At 54.7% G+C, this 21,703-nt stretch overlaps 1 protein-coding gene across 1 annotated transcript; it reads left to right on the top strand.

The window, feature by feature from the left end:
* The first annotated feature begins 668 nt into the window (after positions 1 to 668).
* TTC22 (tetratricopeptide repeat domain 22) lies at positions 669 to 20,391 on the top strand. Its single transcript, XM_042996103.1, has 7 exons — positions 669 to 1,704; positions 14,339 to 14,394; positions 14,595 to 14,710; positions 15,054 to 15,172; positions 16,132 to 16,293; positions 17,900 to 18,052; positions 18,575 to 20,391. The coding sequence occupies exons 1-7, from the start codon at positions 1,138 to 1,140 to the stop codon at positions 19,109 to 19,111; spliced, it is 1,710 nt and encodes a 569-aa protein (XP_042852037.1). The 5' UTR covers positions 669 to 1,137; the 3' UTR covers positions 19,112 to 20,391.
* The last annotated feature ends 1,312 nt before the right edge of the window (positions 20,392 to 21,703 follow it).

Raw genomic sequence — 21,703 nt, 5'->3', positions numbered from 1 at the left:
CAGGGGGTTGAGTTCCTCTTTTGAAAACGCTGGTCTCTTTTTCAAGAGGCTGGAGGCACAGGGTGTCAGGAGCCCCGCCCAGGTGGAAGGAGGGGCAGGAGGGTCTCAGAAGCTCAGATCGGCTACAAAGCCCAAGCATTGGAGGACCAGCCGCCTTGCAGCAGGGAGTACAGCCCCGCCTTCTAGACGGTAGGGAACCAGTGCCCGTCCTGGGAAAAGACCAGCAAGAGCAAGAAAACTGGGCCACAGGGGGCATATGGGATAGAATGGGAACCAAGGGGGTGGAGTGGGAGCTGCTGGCAGCTGTCCAGAGTGGCATTCCCAGGTTTACCCTTGATATCTGCCCTACCTCTAGGGGAGAGAATGTCACCCTCATGTCACAGATAAGGAAAGTGTGAGATGTGCAATTATGAAGTGACTCATACTTATGAAGGTCACAGATTATTAGGGATGGCAAAGGCAGGGCAGAGGAGGCAGGGAAATCCTAAGTGGGGAAGCCATTATTTATTAACGGCCTAAGGAAGAGTCGAGAGAAGTGGCCGGCTCCCCTCTGAGGAAGGAGAACACAGGCACTTGGGAGAGGGTGGGGACAGCGGGAGTGAGGGCGGCTTCCACAGGCCGCTGGAAGGGCCAGTCCTGGCCCTCCTAGTCAGCGAGCTCAGGCAGAGAGAGTGCGGCAGCGCCCGCGGAGAAAGGGCCTGGCTGGGGTTCAGCCAGCTGGGTTCCCAGGATGCTTGGGCCCAGCTCGGTTCTGTGACCCGGGCAAGTCCTTTCCTCCCCAGCCCGTTTCCCGCCTGCTGAGCGGAGAGAGTAAAACCAGGCCTTTTGCCACGCACCGGGGTTCGCGCGCCCCGCATTTGGCAATGCACCTGTTTTTCTGGCATACCTGGTTGTGCAATGCGTGCGTCCAAGGGCCGCTGAGCAGCGAAAGCCGACACACCCACAGGGCGCTCCCGGAGCCGAAGCTCAGACCCTCCCACCAGCGGGAGGCGGCCGGGGAGCCGGAGGCAGCAGAACCCTGTGCCTTCCCGCGCGGCCCCTCGCCTCCCGCGCAGGGCTCGCCCCAGCCACCGCACCCACCCCCCTCACCGCAGCCTCCGGGGGCAGGGGCGAGGCCCGGGGAGCAGGGGGGCTGCCATGGCGGAGCCGGAGGCCGCGGCCGAGGACCTGGACGCCCTCGTCGACGACCTGGACTACCTGCCGGGCCACTTCCACCTGGAGATGCAGCTGAACTTTGAGCCGCGCTCGCCGGCCTCGCTCCGCGCCCGGGACCTGAAGCTGCAGCGGGACGGCCTCCGGCAGGAGCTCGAGCTGGCGGCCGCCCCGCAGCGCCCCGCCGTGCGCCACCTCCTAGGCGCCTTCGCCTTCTACCTGGAGGAGCTGGACGAGGCCCGCGAGCGCTTCCTCGAGGTGGCCCGCGAGGACCCGGGCAACCTCAACGCCTGGGCCAACCTGGTGCACGTGTACGGGCGGCTGGGCCAGGAGGAAGACGAGGAGGCGTGCGCCGGGCGGCTGGCCGGCCTCATGGGCCTGGCGGCCGAGGGCCAGGCGGCCGGGGACCCTCGGCTCCGCGCCGCGCGCTGCCTGGCCGAGCAGGGCTACGCGCACGGCTTCGACGTGGGCTGCGCCAGCCCGGAGGAGCGAGCGCGGGTACTGGCCGCCGGCATCGCGCTCTACGACAAGGCGCTGGGCTACGGGCAGCAGGTGGGTGAACCCTCCCCAGGCCCAGAGGGCTGGGGTCGTGGCCCCCAACGTCTACAGGGACGCCCCCGCACCCCAGGCCCTCCCCCAAACCCTGGCCATTTGGCTTCCGGAATAAGCTTTCGGTGCACCCCTCCTCTCCAGCATCCCTCAGGCCCTGGGGCCCAGACCAGGCTTGTTGTAGCTTTTCCCTGCCGGGCTAGGGCGTGGACCCGCTTCCTAGCGGGAAGGCCTGCCTAGGTTTCTCTTTTGGCAACTCTGCAAAATCAGCCTGGCCGACCCACCCTTCTCGTCTTGCTCCTCCCAGCAAGTGTAATGATGTAAGGGCATTATCCTCCTGTTACAGAAAAAGAAACCAGAGTTCAGAGAGGTACCATGACTTTTCCTCAAAGGCAAGGTTTGGCTGATAAGGAGGATGTTGTATAATGGCTTAGATTTGTGACATGTAAATAACACTAAGCCTTCACACACCTGGGGCTCCATTCACAAAGCCTCTGCACACCTCCCTCAGAGCCTTTTCCACCCAAAGCCTTTTCCAGCTTCAGAGAGGAAATGTGGGGTCCAGACCTCGGGGAATGCGGGGTAGAGGGCACGGACTTGGGTTAAAGAGAACAGCGCAGAGGTCAAGACGGTAGGCTCTGGGTCAGATAGTCCAGGTTCAAATCCCAACCCCCGACACCTCTCACCTCCGGCCCATCCTTAGCGCCACCTAACTTCCATTTCCCTCCCTGCAAAATGCGGATAATAATGATACTTCCGTCCTAAGCTCCCTCAGCTGTGAGATGAGGGCGCTCCCATTTGATTGATGTCGCCATGAAGACCTCATATCTGGAAAGCACTTAGAATAGAGCCGGCACAGAGATGCAAGGTTGCAGATGACCTCTGCCTTTCCTGGGCTGAGAGAGCCTCCTCAGAACCTCCCAGAAAAGCCTCTTCTGCCCCAGGTTGGGGGTAGCTGTGCTCATCGCGGGAGGTCCACAGGGACCCAGGTTTTCTGTTTTAAAGCCTGAGCCCCAGACCCTGAATGCCAGCTGCCCACAGTGGGAGGCATGGCTAGTGTAGCATGTATTCAGTGTGGTCCCAGCAGCAGGGCAGGGCCCAAAGGGCCCTGAGCTAGGAGCCAGGGGGCCCTCCTGGGCCTTCCCTTCTGGACTGTGGTTTCCCCCTCTGTGAAGCAGGGGCAGAAAGGGGGGGATTGGATGGTCTATAACGTCCCTTCCTGAGAGCAGGGGGAAGGCTTCCTGGAGGAGGTGGGCGTGAAGGCAGAGGTTTGGGTTCAAGCATCCCACTCTCTTTGTATTTTGCTGTGTGGCTCTGGACAAGTCACTTTTCCTCTCTGGCCTTCGTGTCTGCTTCAAGAACATTAACAATAGTGATCTCTGCCTCAGGTTTCCTGTGATTGTGCAATCAAAGCATGGGGTACAAGTGCCCATAAACTGGTAAATTCTGGGCCTGTCTGAGAAGCAGATGCTCAACACTTTAACATGTATTGAACACCTACTATGTGCCAGGCCCTGTCGTTAAGAAGTTTGTGGACACAGGGAGAAGTAAACATGTGTTCCTTTATTTAGCCTTGCCTGAGCTCCTCCCCTGGAAGCGGGAGCCAGAACATGCCAGAGATGTGCCTACTACTGGCCAAGGCCACAGCCATTCATTTAGTGGCCTGTGTCATGTGACAGCCATGTCTGAGCGCTTTACTTCCTGAACCAAAAACAGGACCCCAGAGGCTGGCAATGGAAGCGTCCTTAGGGGACCTCAGCACTAGGTATCAGAGTCCGTAGCCCAGGTCCTGGGGATAGAGTGGCAGTGACTGACTTTCAGAGAAGGAACACTTCCTTTCAGCACAAGTGAGTGGCAGAAGGTTCTGGAAGAGGCAGGAGTGTCCTGGCAGGACTGAGGCGAGGGCACTCCCAGCAGAGGCGTGGTGCATGCAAAGGTCCTGCATGATGGGGCCTGCAGAGGCTGAGGGCTTTGGTGACAGCTGAGTGGCTTAGAAAGAGGGCGGCCAGAAGAAGCCTCACACAGAAGAGCACACGGTGGCCCAAGAACTACCAACATGGCATCTGAAACTTGGTTCCTGCCCCCCTCTTTCGCTGCATTTCCTCTTACTTCCCTGGAACCTCACTTCCTGGCAACTCGAAACTACTTTTACTCCTCCAAACATGCCGCGCTGTTTCATACCTCCCTGGGCAGCTACTATTCCTTCTGCACAGAAAGTAGACTCCATCCATCAAAACCCAACTCAAATGTCACCTGCACCTTGAAGCCTTCCTTCACGTCACATGCAACTTCACACAATAATATTTACGAATGTCTTCTGTGAGTGCCTTCCAGACCTGATCTCAGTCCTCTCAAGAACCCTCTGATCCCATTTTACAGATGTGGGAGTTGAGGTGCACACACTGAGGCTAAGTAACTTGCCCAAGGTCACAGACTAGTAAGTGGCAGTCAAATCCGCCCCACTCTGTCTGACTTCAAAGCCTTTGCTCTTTCTGGGGAGGTCAGAGACGTAAGGGTGCAGTGAGTGCGGGTGGCTGATGTGGGGTGAGGGACACTCCTCATGGGCCACCTCCCAGATGGGAGGAAGTGTCAGGAGAGAGGAGGTGGGTTGCCGTGTATGGGGGGGAGGGGTGGGAAGGATGGGGGCAAAGATGAAGTCAGAGTTGGGGCCGGGGAAGGAGGAGGTGGGACAGCAGGGCAGCAGGTGTGGGACCCCCCACTGAGAGGGTCGCGGCTCACAGGAGGTGGTCCGACCCAGGCTGTGCTCTGGCTGCAAGAGCTTTTCCATCCTAATGGGGCTGGGACTGTCCCCAGCAGGGAGGAGCCTCTGGGGTTCAAAGGATAAAGAGTGGCTGAAGAAGCAATACTCCTGCGCTCCCTAAAATTGCAAGAGAAAACATTATAAAGTTAATCATTGGACCCGTGATCCAAAAAGGAGCAAAGTGTACGTGAGTGGGTATTTGTCACTTCCTTTCTCAGCTCTTCATTCCCTCCTGTTTTTCTTTAAGTTACGAAAATGTGAGGAGGCAGAACGCTCTTACCTGTCATTTCTACCCTCCAGCCGACACCCCCTTCTTACACACACGTGCACACACAGGTACACGGTCGCAGATGGATTCTTGGTGACAAATTTAAAAATGGAGGGGTGTTAAGAGCTTCAGAGGTAGACAGATTGGGTTAAAATTCTGTCTCCATCACACGTGGTACAGGTAAATCACTTTACTTCTCCGAGCCTCAGTGTCCTCATCTGCAAAATGGAATTCTAATGCCTATCTCCCTGGCTTGCCATGAGGATCGAGTGAGAGAACCCGAAAGGCTGCAGGCAGGGTGCACGTTGCATCAGGGCCCAGCCCTTTTCCCTGCCCACCCTCCACCCCTGCACAGCACTTGCCTTTGCTCTTAGAGCCATTCCCAGCCTCTGGCTTCTCTCCAAGTGATTTATGCCCTGCAACCTGGACAGTGAGCCCGTGTGCCAGGCCTCTCTAACCCCCACCACTCAGTGTCCAGCATAGAGCGGGACATCCAAGAGGTGTTTGTAACTGTTGTGACATTTCATTTAATTGGATAACTGGATTTTAAACCTAAAGACCCCTTATAATTTTAAATTTTATTTTATTTTATTTTTTTAATTTACATCCAAATTAGTCAGCATATAGGGCAACAATGAGTTCAGGAGTAGATTCCTTAATGCCCCTTACCCATTTAGCCCATCCCCCCTCCTACAACCCCCCCAGTAACCCTCTGTTTGTTCTCCATATTTAAGAGTCTTTTCTGTTTTGTCCCCCTCCCTGTTTTTATATTATTTTTGTTTCCCTTCCCTTATCTTCATCTGTTTTGTCTCTTAAAGTCCTCATATGAGTGAAGTCGTATGATTTTTATCTTTCTCTGACTAATTTCACTTAGCATAATATCCTCCAGTTCCATCCACGTAGTTGCAAATGGCAAGATTTCATTCTTTTTGATTGCCGAGTAATACTCCATTGTATATATATATAGACCACATCTTCTTTATCCATTCATCCATTGATGGACATTGGGGCTCTTTCCATACTTTGGCTATTGTTGAAAGTGCTGCTGTAAACATTGGGGTACAAGTGCCCCTATGCATCAGCACTCCTGTATCCCTTGGGTAAATTCCTAGCAGTGCTATTGCTGGTCATAGGGTAGATCTATTTTTAATTTTTTGAGGAATCTCCACAGTATTTTCCGTAGTGGCTGCACCAGTTTGCACTCCCATCGACAGTGCCTAAGTGTTCCTCTCTCTCTGCATCCTCCCCAACATCTGTTGTTGCCTGAGTTGTTCATGTTAGCCATTCTGACAGGTGTGAGGTGGTATCTCATTGTGGTTGTGATTTGTATTTGCCTGATGATGAGTGATGTCGAGCATTTTTTCATGTGTCTGTTGGCCATCTGGATAAGACCCCTAATTTTTTTTTAATTTTTTTAACATTTATTTATTTTTGAGACAGAGAGAGACAGAGCATGAACGGGGGAGGGGCAGAGAGAGAGGGAGACACAGAATCGGAAGCAGGCTCCAGGCTCCGAGCCATCAGCCCAGAGCCCAACGCGGGGCTCGAACTCACGGACCGTGAGATCGTGACCTGATCTGAAGTCAGATGCTTAACCGACTGAGCCACCCAGGCGCCCCAAAACCCCTAATTTTTTAAAAGAAGGTAACTTAAACCTTTCTCTAAGAAATATCCCTGTCCCAAGCTAGCTGAGTTATTTGATTTTCTTCCCCTCTACCCAAATATGGTGGCTTAACACACACCTGCCCAACCCCCCCACATGCAGGTCCTTTATGCCTGCTCATGGCCCCGGGGTGATGATGAGGGCCTCCACCACCGTGGGTGCCAGGCCCGCAGCAAAGAATTTTACACTCATTAGTGCCTTTGATTGATTTTTTTATTCTTATTTCTTTGCAGAAACAGAGCTCGTGCAAACGAGGGAGAGGGGCAGAGGGAAAGAATCTTTTTTTTAACGTTTATTTAGTTATTTTGAGAGACAGAGAGAGAAAGAGGGTGTGTGATCACAAGCAGGGGAGGGGCCCCGACATAGGGCTCCATCCCAAACCCTGGGATCATGACCTGAGCCAAAATCGAGAGTCAGGCGCTCAACCACCTGAGCCCCCCTGACTGCACCCCCATGGGCACCCCCATGACTGCATTTGATTTTTATTCAAACTTTCGACACACTGCCAGTTGAGTGTTGTGACTTCCCACCACACCAAGGACACAAGAAGGTCAGGGAGGGAAGTGGCTCGCCCGAGGTGACCTAGTGCACTGCGGCTGTCCAGACTGCACCTGCCGGCTCGGGCGGGCAGAGAGGGAGGCAGAGCTTAGAGGCCTGGCCCACAGCCTCACAAACAAAGGTGTGGTCATTCCAATCAGTCACCACACCCAGAGGGGTGGGGACCTGGTAGGAAGGGCCAAGAGGGCACAGTTGGTCAGTAGCTCCAGGGTCCCCTGCACGCTCGCACATGCACACACACACACACACACACACACATACCCCTACCTCTGCAGCCACCACCAGGAAGGCCGGCTGCAGACCTAGGAGTCACGAACTTCCCCCCTGACAGTGCTTTGGCCTCCCACGTGGTCCCCCTCCCCCTCAGCCTTCCTTCCTCACTCTCCCCTTCTCTTCCAGCATCAGAGCTGCTGAGACCCCGGGGCCTTGGGGGGGGGGGGGTGCCCTGGTGTGACTATGGTCAGCGTGTCAGCGCGAGAGTCCACAGGCTTCAGGGAGTCCCTGCCCTGCCGGCCATGTCCTGGGTGACCTGGGCCAGCTGCTTAACTGCGCTGAGTGTCCGAGATGCCTGCCTGACGGTGTTGTGGGAAGTGTAACTGTGCTCACAGAGGAAGGCCTAGCCCCAGCGACATCAGTGGCCACAGGCTTCCCATCCTCATCCCCTGACGGGGCTGCTAGGACCCAGGACACAAAGGAGCCCCCAGGTCTCTCCTCAGCAAGCACCCCCACTCCTCTGTGCCCTTCCTGCGGTCTCCCTCGCCCCAGCCCCAGCCGGTCTTAGGAAAAGAACAATAGCACTGGGGAAGACCCCACTCTAAGTCAGGGGTCCTCGCAGAGATGCTGGGAAGCCAGACCTGGTATCTGTCCATTCTACAGATGAGCAAACTGAGGCTAGAGAGATGTAGTGACTTGCCCAAGGGCGCACAGCCATGAGTGACTGGCAGGAACTGAACTCCGGTCTCTTGGACTTAAAGCCCAGGCTGAGGCACAGCTTTCTTGGGCTCTAGCTCCAACCTTCTGCTGGCCTTGGAGCCATTCAAATTTGCCTATCTAGTGCCTTCTGAGTTTGCTGCTGGCTTATTTCCCTTCATACCTAGCAAGTTTGGGAAACTGGCTTCCCCCTCATTGATACAGGATCCCAGAGTCAAACCTGCCATTAGCATCGTCTGGCCCAGCTACCTATTCTACAGGGGAAAACAATGCTAAGGCGCACACAGCACAGACCCATGGGAGTTGCTGACAGAGAACATTCGGGCATCACTGTTATTACCGCAGAAGGCAGGAGACTTCCTCAGACCCACCCAGTCTCTCCTGGTGCTAGAGCTGGGTTTGGACTCAGGACTAGACAGGGTCCCTTTTCTGTAAACAGTGGGACAGAGAAGTGCTCAACACGGCCCCGCAAGTCTAGGGAATCAGTGGAGGCCAGGATGGCCCATCTAGGTGCCGTGCCAGACCTAGGGGTGATAGTGGGAAGCTGAGGGCAATCTGCTCAAATCTTAAAATCCATGAAGACCGTCCAGGGAAGCCAGACCAGGGAGGCATAGGTGACTTATTCTCATGGCATAGCACCCCTCCTTCAAATCCCCTCCACCCGTCACATGGACCCCACCCAACAGGCCTGTGACACGGTCAGGCCAAGTGGGATCATCCAGATGCAGAAGCTGAAGCCTGGGCTGGGCCGGGGGCCTTTCCAGGATCCCTGGGGGAGGCAGAGGCAGGAATGGGACTCCAATCCCAACCCTCTGTGTATTCTCCACACCCCCCGCAGCAGGAGCTAGGTGAGGGGAAGAAGGACCCCTGCCCTTGCCTTTCTGGAGTGTGTCCCACAGGTGGGCTGGGGTGGAGGCAGGGTTCTGGGCACAGAGCAGGGAGCCTGCTCTGTGTTCTCACAGAGGACGTTCCAGTTGTGCAAGAACACATTCCTGAAGCCTGCCACCTTGTGACTTTTATTTCTGCAGCATCAGCCTTCACAGGGTTGGCGTGATGAGGTGGAAAGAACAGGGGCGTTGGAGGGAAGCAGATCTGAACTTGAATCCTGGCACTTCCACCCCAGGCTGTGGGGCTGGGCAGTGGCTTTTTTATTAGCCTCTGTCTCCTCATTCAGAAGGGGAGGAGGATGCCTTCCACCTTCGCAGGCTGCCGTGAGGATCCAGCCCTCAGAGGCCCTGAATTGCCCAGTGGAGACTTGATGCTCGGAAATGCTCCTTCTTTTTGGTCCTTCACACTCCCCCTCTCCCGAAGGAGAACTAGTCAGAAAGGAATCCGAAATGTAGAGTACAATGTCATAAAGGGGCCAAGTTCAGATGGCAAGGCAATTATTTTCCCGAAGAACCAACAAGGTCTCTGAGAGCCTATTCAGACGCATATAGATTGGTAGGTCCTTCGTATATTAAAAGATCTTCTACTGAAATCCTTTAAAACAGCCAAGCCCCCCCCACCCCAACATTTCCTTCTCCGGGGGCCACCTTTTGAAGTAAATGGCATGGCCAAGCTCCATCCTTGTACCCGCCAAGCTAACACAAACCAGCTCTGTAATGGCTTGTCCTGATGCTAAGTGGCTTGTGCTGACACTATTCTTTGTCGGTTCTGCCAGATCACCTACCTTTGTCGCTCACCCATGCGGCTGCAGGACCTTGGATCTTCAGGCTTCCCTGAGGATCACAATTCTGACCCTCTGGCCCATTTAAAAAAGAGATCCACCAACCACTGGGCTCCCCGCGGTGCAGTATGGGAGGACCTAGTACATCAGGGGGCCTACTGAAACCCAGGTTGTCCCCCCCACACACCCCCCTCCTGCAGAGTTCCTGATTCAGCGAGTCGAGAACTCTCATTTCTATCAAATTGCCAGGTGCCGCTGCTGCTGTTGGTCGGGGACCACACTTTGAGAACCACTCGTCTGGAGTCATTAGATGCAAAGGTGGTGGGGTTGGGCTGCTGGGTTCCCAGCTCTGCTGCCTTCTAGCTGTGCCACTCTGGGCCACAGTTGCCTCTTCCGTAACATTGGGCCAATCGTCGTCACCACCTCATAGGTCACCCTGGGGGTGGAATGAGTTAACACGCAAACTATGTGCCTGGCGCATAGCAAGTGCTCCAAAAAATTTGCTGTTATCAGTATAGCAACAAAAGCACCGTTTCCAGGTTTCAGTCTGGGCTTTTACACAGCCGGCGTGTGACCTTGAGGACATGGGCCCATCTCAGTTTTCCCGTCTGTGCTAAGAGAGTAATGGTGACACATTTTACATTCCACACGGGAGGGTCTGAGGATCGAATGGAATCTGTGTGAGTCTACTCTGTAAGCGGTAAGCACCGCGCAAACCCTTGCAGCTAGATGTTGTGGGAAGAACATGAACTTGAAGTCAGAGGAGCCGGGTCAAGTAGGCAAGCCTCTGCCTCTTCGAGCCTCTGTTTCTGCCTCTCTAAAATGAGGGAAATAACAGTGCGAGCCTCTAGGGAGTAGGGAAATGTCCTGCGGACCCCTTGCCTGAGAGCTGTGCCTCACTCGGTCCCAGGATCTAAGGATTTCACTTTAGGGTTGGCGCTGGTGCCTGGGCATTGCCCGGTTCCCTCCCACAGATCTGCCACGAGGGGCAGCCTAATGTGAGACCCCTCCAGCGTGAAGCCTGGGCTGGCCCCCTCTACAGACCTGGAACCCCCAGCTCCCAGGTCTGTGACGAGGACTAAACAAGAGAAAGGGTGTTGTGCTGCCCAGAGCCCACGCTGGGCAGACCCCCCAGTGAACACTCCTCCTCCGGCAGAATCCCTTTCAGGGACTCCCGGGCTGCCTCCAAACACCTTGCCCCTGGGAGCTATAACTCTGGAAATGAATGCCTTGCAGCCCTGAGAGGTTTCACAGCAATTTTATTCTCCAGGAGAGAGGTGGAGCAGCCCCTCCCTTCTCCAGGAGGGGAGGGGGGCAGCCAGAGGCCTGTTTAATTTAATTTAACGCACTGTGGCTTGCCAGGTTGCCCCTGGCAACAGCCTCAGCTGCTGCTTCAGTTACAACCAGAAGGATTTTTAAAGAGACAGCCCATTTTCAGGCCAGGATTGCATAGCAGAGTGAACAGAGTCCACCAGCTTCATCACAGGGATAGAAGATGAAAGCTTGGACAGATGAGGCCTCAGACTAGATCTGTTTATGTCAATAACCCCATTCCAAATCTGCAACCCCATAAGCTCTCCTGCAAGTGTCACTCTTTGACGGAATCTGAGGAGGGACTATGTTTGGGATTTGTAGTAGAGATGTGGCTCAGCTAGTTACTTTTCTGAAAATCTGTTTTAACCTTCAAGTTGAAGGGAATGAGGAGTTAGCCCTGCAATTCAGGCATACCGCCGCCAGGTGGTGGTATTGCCTGCGTAGTGCAAACCATAACCAGGCTCTTGAATTACTCCAGGATATCAAGAGTGGTGGTGAAACCAATGGGTTTTAAGTCCGGATACTAACTCGTGTGTGACCGTGGTTACGTTGCTTCACTTCCGTGGTCTCAGTATCCTCAGAGAGAGGAGAGTAATCAAGGTAACAGTGCTGTGGACAATGCTTCAGGCTAGGATTGTGAAGGCATGAATTTAAGTGCCGCTCTGTCAGGTACTAACTGTGGTTTGGGCACATAACTTACTTTCTTGCGGCTTGAGTGCCAAACAAGAGGAACCAGGGAGAGCCCTGAGGATACCACATTACTCTCCGACACTGGGGAGAAAGGTGCTTGGGACCCCACGGGGGATCTGAGGCCCTAGTTGCACTGTGATGGGGTGGGGCAGGGTGGTAGACAGCAGGGTGGGCCAGGACACCTCTGGACTCCAGGGCCCGAGACCTCGTTGCCACACAGGGAACTGAAATAGGTCCCATGGACAGAGCAGCCTCCTAGATACCCCTAGCCCAGCTCAGCTCTAACCCATGCCAGAAGAAAAGGGATCAAATGTTTATGGAGCATGGACTCTGAGCTGGCCACTGCCCTCACAATGCCTGTGAGGCCTATGTCATTATCCTCTTCTGCACATAAGGACACAATGTCTGAGAGGCAACTCATCCGTCCAGGGTCACCCACCTCATATGGGCAGGCCCGTCGGCCACCCGAGCCTCTGCTCTCGCTTGGGGCCATACCTGCTTGTCAGAAGCCTGAACAAGGGGCAGATCCTGTGTCTCCCCACCGTGACTCAGTTTGGCCAACCTCCAAGTGGGCATGGGGCCAGAGGTCATGAGATCATACTTTAGATAGCCAGGACGCCTGAGGCACTTATGCCTTCGGTCCTAAGCCAAAGGCTTAAAGCCCATCCTGGCCTTCCGCTGTGGCAAATGTTTCCCCACTGAGCCCTTAAGGATGCCCTTTAACCCTTGGCAACTGCGCTCTCCCCTCTGGACAGCCCTATTCTCAGCTAAAGCCCCATATACATATTCGCACCTAAGTGCCAGGATCACCCTCCCAGGTGATGTGAATGTAAAAACGCACTGGATCCTGGCACTCCCCTTTCTATGGCTCCCCACTGCCCTGCACACGAACTCCAGGTCCTGAGCCAGGCAATCAGGGGCCCCTCCTGCTGGCTCATCCCCCCGCCCCTTACAACACACCACGGCCCCTCACCTCTGAGGGGACACGATGTCCCCTCCATCTGATGCCTTCTCTCCTGGTGTCCATTTGGGTGGTTCCTACTTGTCCTGGAGACAAGCAAGCCCTCCTCTCGCTCTGTGGGCACTCCTGTATCGTGTAGGATACTTCTGCTCATAACCCCTGGCGTTCCTTCCACTCTGATTGTGAGACCATCTGGCTTTCACGCCACACTGGGAGCTTCTAAAGGTGGGACCTGCCTTTTCTCTCTTGTCCGCGTCACCCAGCCTGGGCCGAACAGAGAAGATACTTGGTGAATCATGGCTAAGAAGTGTGATTAGCGGGGCCTCCTCTAGGTGATCTGGCTTGGGCTCTGGGTGAAGACCCCTGCCTCAGTGGGCCATCACATCACTCCACTCAGTGGGATCTGACTCCCAGGGCCCCTCTTTCTCTCTTCTCCCTCTAAGCTCATCCACAGCCTCCCCAGAGGCTCCCCATTCCAGCCTCTGAGACACCACTGCTATTCAAGACTCACCTTACAGTCCATCCTCTGCAAGATCTTCTCAGAGTCTTTCAGCTGGGAGCAGCTTCCTCATCCTGGTGCGCTTGTCCACATCATTTTCATGGCCTTGTTCAAACTCTGCCTCATACTAGTGTCACTGGCAACCTGGTGTGTAAGGGGAGCCTGGGCTTTGGAGCCTAACAAAGGGAGTACAAGTTCCAGCTCTGACACTCACATGCTGTGTGACCTCAGGCAAGTCACTTTACCTCTCTGAGCCTCAGTATGGTCCTCTGTAAGAGGCGGATGATACGTACCTGATAAGTTATGGTGAGGTTGAGAGGTTGGGTGTCAGAATCGTGGCACATGGCAGGCGCTCAGTCAAGCCCTGTTGTTGTTGATGCCTGGGTCTGTTTTCTGAGCTAGATCGGGAGCCGGTTTGGGCCAGGGTGTAGGTCCGGTTCAGGGCCACATCCCTATAGTACTCAACACAGGGGCTCACGACACAGATGCCCAGAAATGCTGGCTGGACCGAATGCATTCACTGCTGCTAGGAGTCGGGGTGGAGAGAGGATGGGGATCCTGAGCTGAGGAGGCCATGGTAGGTGGGGGGTGGTGAGCGCAGAATCCAGCCCGGAGACCCACACCAGGAGACGAAAGTGGAGGGAGGGACCAGAGCCCGAAGCGGAGCTGCTGATATGCACTAGGGGTTTTATTGGTTTTCATTAAAATTCCTTCCCGAGGCAGCAGCAGCTACTCCCATAAATAACAGCATAAATATTTTATCCGGTGCCCAAGTCGGTCTAAATGCATGGCAAGGTTGGCAAGAATAACAATGGGAAAACAGTTCGGCGGGGGGGGGGGGGTCCTGGGCTTCAGCTGAACTCTAAAAACAAGCCCAAAGGGGCTTTCTCAGGAAGGGGGAAGCTGAGGGAAGGCGGCCAAGGGGAGAAGCGAGTGGACGTTGCGGGGGTGGGGGGGAGGACAAGAAGGTGACCAGTGGCATGTGGGCCCTGGAATGGGGGACTCCAGAGCACAGGGAGGGGAGTCAGGGGGAGGGAAGCTGAGCTTGAAAAGCAAGATGGAGGGGAAGAAACGTATTCCACTCCTGCTCCGCGATGCACAGCCTACTCAGGACATTCACACAGGTTATCTTGTCAAACCCTCCATAGTCAGAGAAGGAAAGTGATTCACCCAAGGTCACTCGGCCACCAGTGGCAGATCCAGGACCATGATCAAAGGTGTCCTCTCCTGCTTTTCGGGGTTCGGGGTGAGTGTGGGAATCTATGAACAATAATGGCTCGAGTACCTCAATAACAGCACCACGGGCCATTCTCTGCTTTCCTAGATCCCAGCGGAGGAGAAAAGGGGCTGGTACTTCACCATGGCTACGCTCTTCATCAGGTCAGGCTGGGGAGCGGGGAACTGGATGGTGGGGGGCGGGGGGGCATGGCCTGGAACCCGGGGAAGAGGCGGCTGCGCCCATTTCCATGGCAAGGGCTCCCCAAGTTCCCCTCCCTGCCACTGGCCTGGGGAGTACTCGCAGCACCCCAGGGACAGCTGGGAGGGGGTGCCAGCCACCCACATCTCCTTCTTGGCCACAGGCTAGATGGCATCTTCCTGGAGCTGGGCAGTGAGGAGCAGAAGAGGCTGCCTGCCTTCAACCGCACGCTGGCCCTGCTCCGGCAAGTGCTCAAGTCCTCGGACCCCCACCACCAAGGTAGGGCCCACGGGGACAGGTGCGAGAGCAGCCTCTGCCTGGCTCTCCCTTTTGCAGTCACTAGCCCTGCCGGTCACCATCACTGTCCCCACCTCTGGCATCATCTCCCTCTGGGGATCCTGCTTCTCTCTCTCTCCCACCTCCGTCCCATATACTTGTCCATTCATCTCACAGAACTCAGGTACCTTGCACCTCGCTTGGTGATTTCAGGCCACAGACGCTCCCTTCATCTTCCTCGGGGCTGACACCTTGCGTGGAGCCGGCCCCCTCCCTCGTCCTGGGCTTCCTCCCTGTCTCCACCCTGCTGCTTCCTAGACACGCCTCTCCCACACTTCACCCCCAGCTCTGGCCTGGTGCTACCTCGGGATGCTGCTGGAGAGGAAGGACACCTTCTCCACCACCCCCATGGGTGTCCACGACTGCGGGTACTCGGGAACCGACCCCCTGGACTGCTTTGGCAAGGTACGGCCCCTGGCCACACCCACCTGTCAAACCGGGATGGAGCCTGACCCCCCCAGCCTCCTCTTCCGGAATCCCACGTCCACCCCAAGCCCACTTCTCCAGCCTTGTCTTCTAAGCTATTCGCCATGTCTCAGATATCCCCTCAGACTTCTCCCGGTCAGGCTGTGGTTCTCACTGTCCCTCCCTGCACCCAGTGACATAGTGGAAAGAAGCTGGGCTTGGCTGGGGTCTTGTGCCAGCTCTGCCCCTGGGCCATGTGACCCTAAGGCAAGTCCCAAGACCCCAGGATAGTTTTCATTAACCTGTGCACTCAGCACAGAGCCCTGCACGGGGCACATCCCTAATGTTTGCTGGTGGGTGGATTAATGAGCAAGTCCTTGACGAGAGATGGTAGAACAGAACATAAAGGCTGGTTCATGAGGATTCTGAGAGCTTTTATCCGATTTAACAAACACACTGCCTCCACCCCTCCTGGAGAACCTACTCTGTGCCCGGGCACAGTGATGAAGTCCCTGCAGGTTCCACTGTATCAGAGACAGTGACCCACACAGGACAGGCAGCGGTCAGTAACAATATAGGGGGCAAGTGCTGTGGCCCAGAGAGAAACACTGCACTGTGTAAGTATGGGGGAGGTAGAGGCTGATTCTGGCACCTCCTTCCATCTGCCCTGGGAAATTGGGGAGCTTGCACTGGATGTGTCTGAGGAAGAGAGGTTTGCCTAGGGTATGGGGGGACTCACCAGATGGGACACATGAACGTGGTGGGGAGCATGAAAGTCTGACTCTTGGGAGTTGGGTGCCAGTGAGTCATCCCCTGAAGTGTTAGGTTCCATATGACCAAACCTACTGGCAGGTGGATTTAGGGAACAAGAACATTGAAGTGACATGGCTCTACCCAGAGATGGGGTTCCTGCAAATAACCAGACAAGTAGTTTGCTCTTACCCTTCTCCCCTCCCTAGGCCATTGAGATAGCCAAGGACCAACCCCCCATCCTGAATCGCCTGGCCAAAATCTTCCACTTCCTAGGGAAGCAGGATATGGCCATTGGAACCTGCAACATGGCTCTAGATGTCCTACGGGATCCGGAGCTCAACTGGCAGGCATACTGCACAAGGGCCAAGGTGAGTCAGCCTGCAAGCTTCGCCTCATCCTGCCATCAGGAATCAGAGAACAAGGGCCCGGGGTTAAGGCTGTGTTGCCGGAGCCCAAAGGTCACAGAGCCTTCATGGTAGAAAGGAGCTGAGGAGTCATCAAGACACAAGGTTTATATTCCGTAAGGTTGTTGCGTGAAAGAATGAAGGAGACTCCTACCCGCTGCAGGCATCTCTCCAAAATGACCTGGTCAATGACGTCCAGCCTCTTCTTGGTTAGCCCTCAATATAGTCTGACTGACCTGGGTTGAAATCTGGCCTGTCCACCTATCACTCTGGGACTGGGGGCCAGCCACTTCTCTAAAACTCCATTCCCCAAACTGTAAGGTATGGATAATGACCTCTGCCTGGAATGTTCTTCTCCCTGACTGGCTTCCTTCCTCACTTCCCGGAAGTCTTGACAAAAAGGAAGCTTCCAGCACCATCTTACTGAAATGCCAACCTCTTACCAACATTTTGTTTCCTCTTTTCTTAATTTACTTCTTCTTCCTAGGACTCATTACTCCCCAACATACTATTTATTTACTATGTATATTGTCTTTCTCTCCCTCACACTAAAATACATGCTCCGTGGGGACAGGGAAGTTTGTTGTGTTGCTCTCTACTGTATCCTGGGTGTGTAGAACAGGCTCTTGGTAGAACAGAACTTGGCACATAACAGGCTCTTGCTGAATATTTGTGAATGAATGAATGAATGAATGAGTGAGTGAATGGATGAATGAACTGAGCACCGACCATGCTAGATCTTGGCTAGAATATGTTCTCTCAACCGTCATGGGAACTCTCCAAGGAAGATACTAGTGTACTAATTTTTCGAATGTGGAAAATAAGGCTCACAGAGGTTGAACAACATCCTCCCCAGCTCACATGCTAATAAGTGGGGGGCTGGAATTCAGCTAAGTCCAACTGGCTCCAAAGCCCGAGCTCCCTCCTCCCCCACCTCGCGATGCTTTCCTAGAACCAGAGCGTTAATACCTTCAACAACAATCACCCCTTTTCCCTACTTCCTCCTTCTCATGCCTCCCTTCAGAACCTCTAGATTTTTTTTTAATGTTCCAAGTGTGGGGGAAAGGAGGAAGTGGGGACGAAAGTAAGAGTCTGGAATTAATTGTAATTTGATGCTTGTAAGTTGGGGCTACCTGCCATTCCTTCCAAACTGCTTATGTGAACTCTCACAAGTTTGGTTCTGCATCTTATCTAAAATAGCCCCCTCCCCCAGTCACCTGTAGCCTATCACCCTGTTTATTTTTCCCCAGCCACTTGTCACCACTGCACCCCTAGTACCTAGCACTGGCCTGGCATATGGTGGGCACTCAATACGTATTTGTTGAACGAATGAGGGGCTGTTGGCTTCATCCAACCCCCCCTCGTTGTACAGACAGGGAAACTAAGGCCCAGAAAGGGTGTGATTAGCACAGCTGGCACAGAACTAGTACGTAGGACTCTGGGGTCCCAGTCTCAGGGACCTTCTACTGCACCACAGAACTTCCCTGAGTTGCTGCTGAGAAAAAGGGCAGAAGGGAGGGCAGAGGTCCTTGCTTAGAGCATTGTCCCTGAGCTGACTCTCTATGGACAGATCCACCTCAGAGCCTACCTGCACGACCTGGAGCGAGCCAAGATGGGGCTCGGGGGCATGCCTGACAGGAACCACCTGGCCTGTGCCAAGGCCGACCTGGAGGAAGTGGTCAAGGTGTGCCCGGGCCTCAAGACCTACCTGGACATTGGCCAGGTAAGGCAACCTCTTGGCTTGAGTAGCCAATGGCTTACTGCAAATCTATTTGCTCTCTGCCAAGTTAGGCCTGAGCACTGAGGACACAGGGAGAAATACAGCTATCCCCCAGCCTGATAACCTACCCACCTCCTACAGCCGTGGTGAGGATTGTGTGAGAAAATGCACATACGGCATTTAGAACAGGACCAACCTCTTTCTAAAGCACTCGGGCCATTACTCTATCCAGAGGTGCCTTCTGGGCACAACGGACGATTTCCGAGAGGTGACAGTATCATAATTTTACAGATGAGAAAACCGAGGCCCAGAGATTGCCTCGCTCAAGATTATATGACCAAAAGTTGTGGGCTGGAACCGGAATGAGCGCTTCCTCTCCTTTTCCCTGGGCGGGGCCGAAATTTGCCAAAGAATTGTCGGGGGTGGGAATGAATGCATGAATGGACTTTTTTAAAAAGCAAGCCTGGGCCCGGAAGGGGCAGAGAGAAAGGCTCACCCTGCCCCCGCCCTCCCACCTCCACCTAGGTCTACTACTACATGGGCGTGGACGCGGTGCAGGAGCTGCTGGCGGTGGACGAGGCGGCGCTGAACCAGGCGCTCGTCTTCCTGGCCAAGGCAGGCGAGTCGGAGCTGGGCGCCACGCTGCCCGAGCTGCAGCTGCTTAGGGGCAAGTGCCTGCGCATCAAGGGCGAGGATGCCAACGCGGCGGCCTGCTTCAAGCGCGCCGTGGAGCTGGACGACGCGGGCTCCAGCCACACCGAGGGCTTCGGCTGCCTGCTCGAGGCGCTGCTGGCGCAGTGGAGCCAGGAGCAGCTGAGCGACGCCGAGCTGGGCCGCGAGGTGGACGCGTGGCTGCGCCGCGCCCAGGGCAAGTACCCCGCGGCGCGCCTGCGCCAGGAGCTGCAGCGCGTGTGGCGCGGCCACACGGGCGAGGTGCTGGGGCTGGCCCGGGCCTTGGTGGCCCAGGGACGGCCGGCGCTGGTGCGACTGCTCTTCGAGACCATGGAGCAGGACGGCGAGGGCTCGGGCGTGCCGCGGGGCCGCCGCGCCTTCTCCCTCTAAGGGCCCTCGAGGCCCCGCCCCGCCGAGGCCCACCTTCAGCTGATTGGGCCGGGTCTGGGCGCTCAAAACGGGCCCGCCCTGCCATAGGCTGGCTGCTGAGCCGAGCCAATTAGATTCTCTTCCGGGTATTGGGAGGGACGTTGAGAAACCGGGGTGGTTTGGCATGCCCAGCGAGGCACAGAGGGCTGATTAAGGACCGCAGGGAGGTAGGTAAGGCCCCTGGGAAACTGCCTGATGAAGGGCCGAATTGTGCAAATATGCGGAAAAAGTAAGATGGATGCAAGATACCGAAGGTAATTGCCCCCATTTGGGCGGCTCTTTAGTCCCCGTGCGCAATCCTTGAGGCCGGAGTTCCTGTCTTTGAGTTGCCGTGAGCCACACTCTATCCTTGTAATAAAGCCCCCTGTACATACATTGACTGGGTCAATGTCCACCTGAGTGGGTCTCGGGTCCTGCAGCCAGAAAAGCCATGTCAGAGCAGAGGGCAAAACTGCGCAGTGAGATAACGGGCAGGTAAGAGCAAGTCTACACCCGGCTGCTCAGGGCTTTTCCCCACCTGCCTAGCAGTCTTCCAGCAGGCCTCACCCTTGGTGAACTTGGTCTGAAAGGCCCCCCAAACTCCCTGAAATAGAGCCCATCAAATGGAATCTTTGCTTGACTTCCCTGTGCTTAGGAGAACCTAGGGTCCCCGCCCATCAGGAGGCACCACCTGCTCCGAGGTTTGAACCCTCCACAAGAGAGTGAAAAAAGGCTTGGAATTTTACGCTCTTGGACTTGTAGTCACAGAATCTTAGATGCAGAAGTTTATTGTCAAAGATGTAAGCTCTGATTGCCAGTAAATCTTAGAATGGCCGTGCTGGATTCTTGTGGTCCCACGTATAAGAGCCAATTTCACCTAAAATTCCAGACTCCGGGAATGCTGGCTGTTCGTAACGGCAATGGCAAGACCCCCATAATGGTTTGTGATTTATTTTGCATTTTTCCCTTTCTTTAGAGTGAGTGATACTCATTGCTTTGTTCATATCCCTGATCCTCAAACTTCACCAGGGATAGGCCAGCACCCCTGCACTGCTTCTCAGGTCTCCCATGACAGATGGAGGACAGACTGAGAAGGGCCGTCCTTAGAGATCACGCACTCCAATCCCGTGTGTAGCTGACAATACTGACAGCCCTGGAAAGGAGGTGGCTTTTGCCCAAAGTCACACCTCCTAACCTCCCACCCCTGTACTTCAAACCTACTGGCAGCATGTTCAGGTTTGGAAAAATACCAATAAACTGATGAACACTAAAGCATTATGTGTTTATGTGTTAAGGGTTTATGTGTCACCTGTCACATGGGGCACTCTGATATCCATCAGGATAATGTTCCTTTTTTTTTTTAAGTTTATTTATTTATTTTGAGAGAGTGCATGCGAGCAGGGGAGGGGCAGAGAGCAAGGGAGAGAGAATCTCAAGCAGACTCCGAGCTGGACGTAGGGCTTGAACTCACAAACCATGAGATCATGACCAGAGCCCCCAAATTCCACCTCATGGCTCTTCATGGCTCCCCGCTCTGGGTGGTGACCTTCTCTCCCTCCTGCCTTCCTCTCCCCTCCACTGCAGCAGAGTCCAGCAGGTGACTCCACAGCCCTGCCCTCTTCTCCCCCCACTCCCTTCTCCACCCACAACCGTGACCTGGAACCTTCCCTAGAACAGAAAACCAACTGTTTCTTCTGCTTCCCTAAACACACAAACTGAATTCAAGGCAATGTGTGGGCAAAATTGGGACGTTGGTGAAGTTTGTCTGCATCCCCAGGCTTTCCAGTTTGCTGCTTTCCTTACTTTTCCTGACCTCCGGGTCGTGGATTTCTCCCTCCATTGCCTCCTACTCCTGTCAAGCCTTTTCAATAAACTTTCTTTCTGTCACTCTCATTCGTAGCTAACTCTATAAACGACTGACATACACACACTAGATCTTCTTGCAAGGGTATCCGCCTTCTGGCCAGAAGCCAAAAAGAGAAAGGAAACCCCATTTCTGGGGTTTGCCTCCTTATGTGCAAGGCTGTTCACACATGCAACCTCATTGACCATGCAGTCCTCACCAGCCCTGAAGAGTAGGCACCATAATCCTCATTTTATAGATGAGGACACTGAGCCACTGAACAAGGTCACAGATAAAAATAGGAAGAGCCAGGCAGGATTGGGACCAGACCTGTCCTGTTGTGTGCTGCCTCCTGGGACAAAGCCCTTCCTGGAGGATGTGTCATCTGTGGTCTAGAGTTGGGCCTGTGATAATCAACACATCCCATCATTTCAGCCCTGCTCCCTCCCTGCCGGATCCTGGTCTCCCTCCCCAAACTGCCTCACCTCTGTGCCTTTGCATATACTATTTCTCTGCTGGCTTTTTTCCTGTAATTTCTATCCCAAGTCCTTGGCTCAAAGGTGCCTCCTCCAGGGGGTCTTGTCAAATCCTCCCAGTTCTCATTAATCACTCTCTTTTATGCACGGATTGCTTTTGGGGTGTTGTGCCCCCCACTGCATTGCCTTTTTTCCTCTCTCCATGGCTCATAAGTATCTCAACATGTCTGTCGCCCCCCACCCACCCCCAACTCA

This window comes from Panthera tigris, chromosome C1 (assembly GCF_018350195.1).
Source record: "Panthera tigris isolate Pti1 chromosome C1, P.tigris_Pti1_mat1.1, whole genome shotgun sequence".
NCBI classification, from domain to species: Eukaryota; Metazoa; Chordata; class Mammalia; order Carnivora; family Felidae; genus Panthera; species Panthera tigris.
This window is presented reverse-complemented; position numbering and strand designations above follow the sequence as displayed.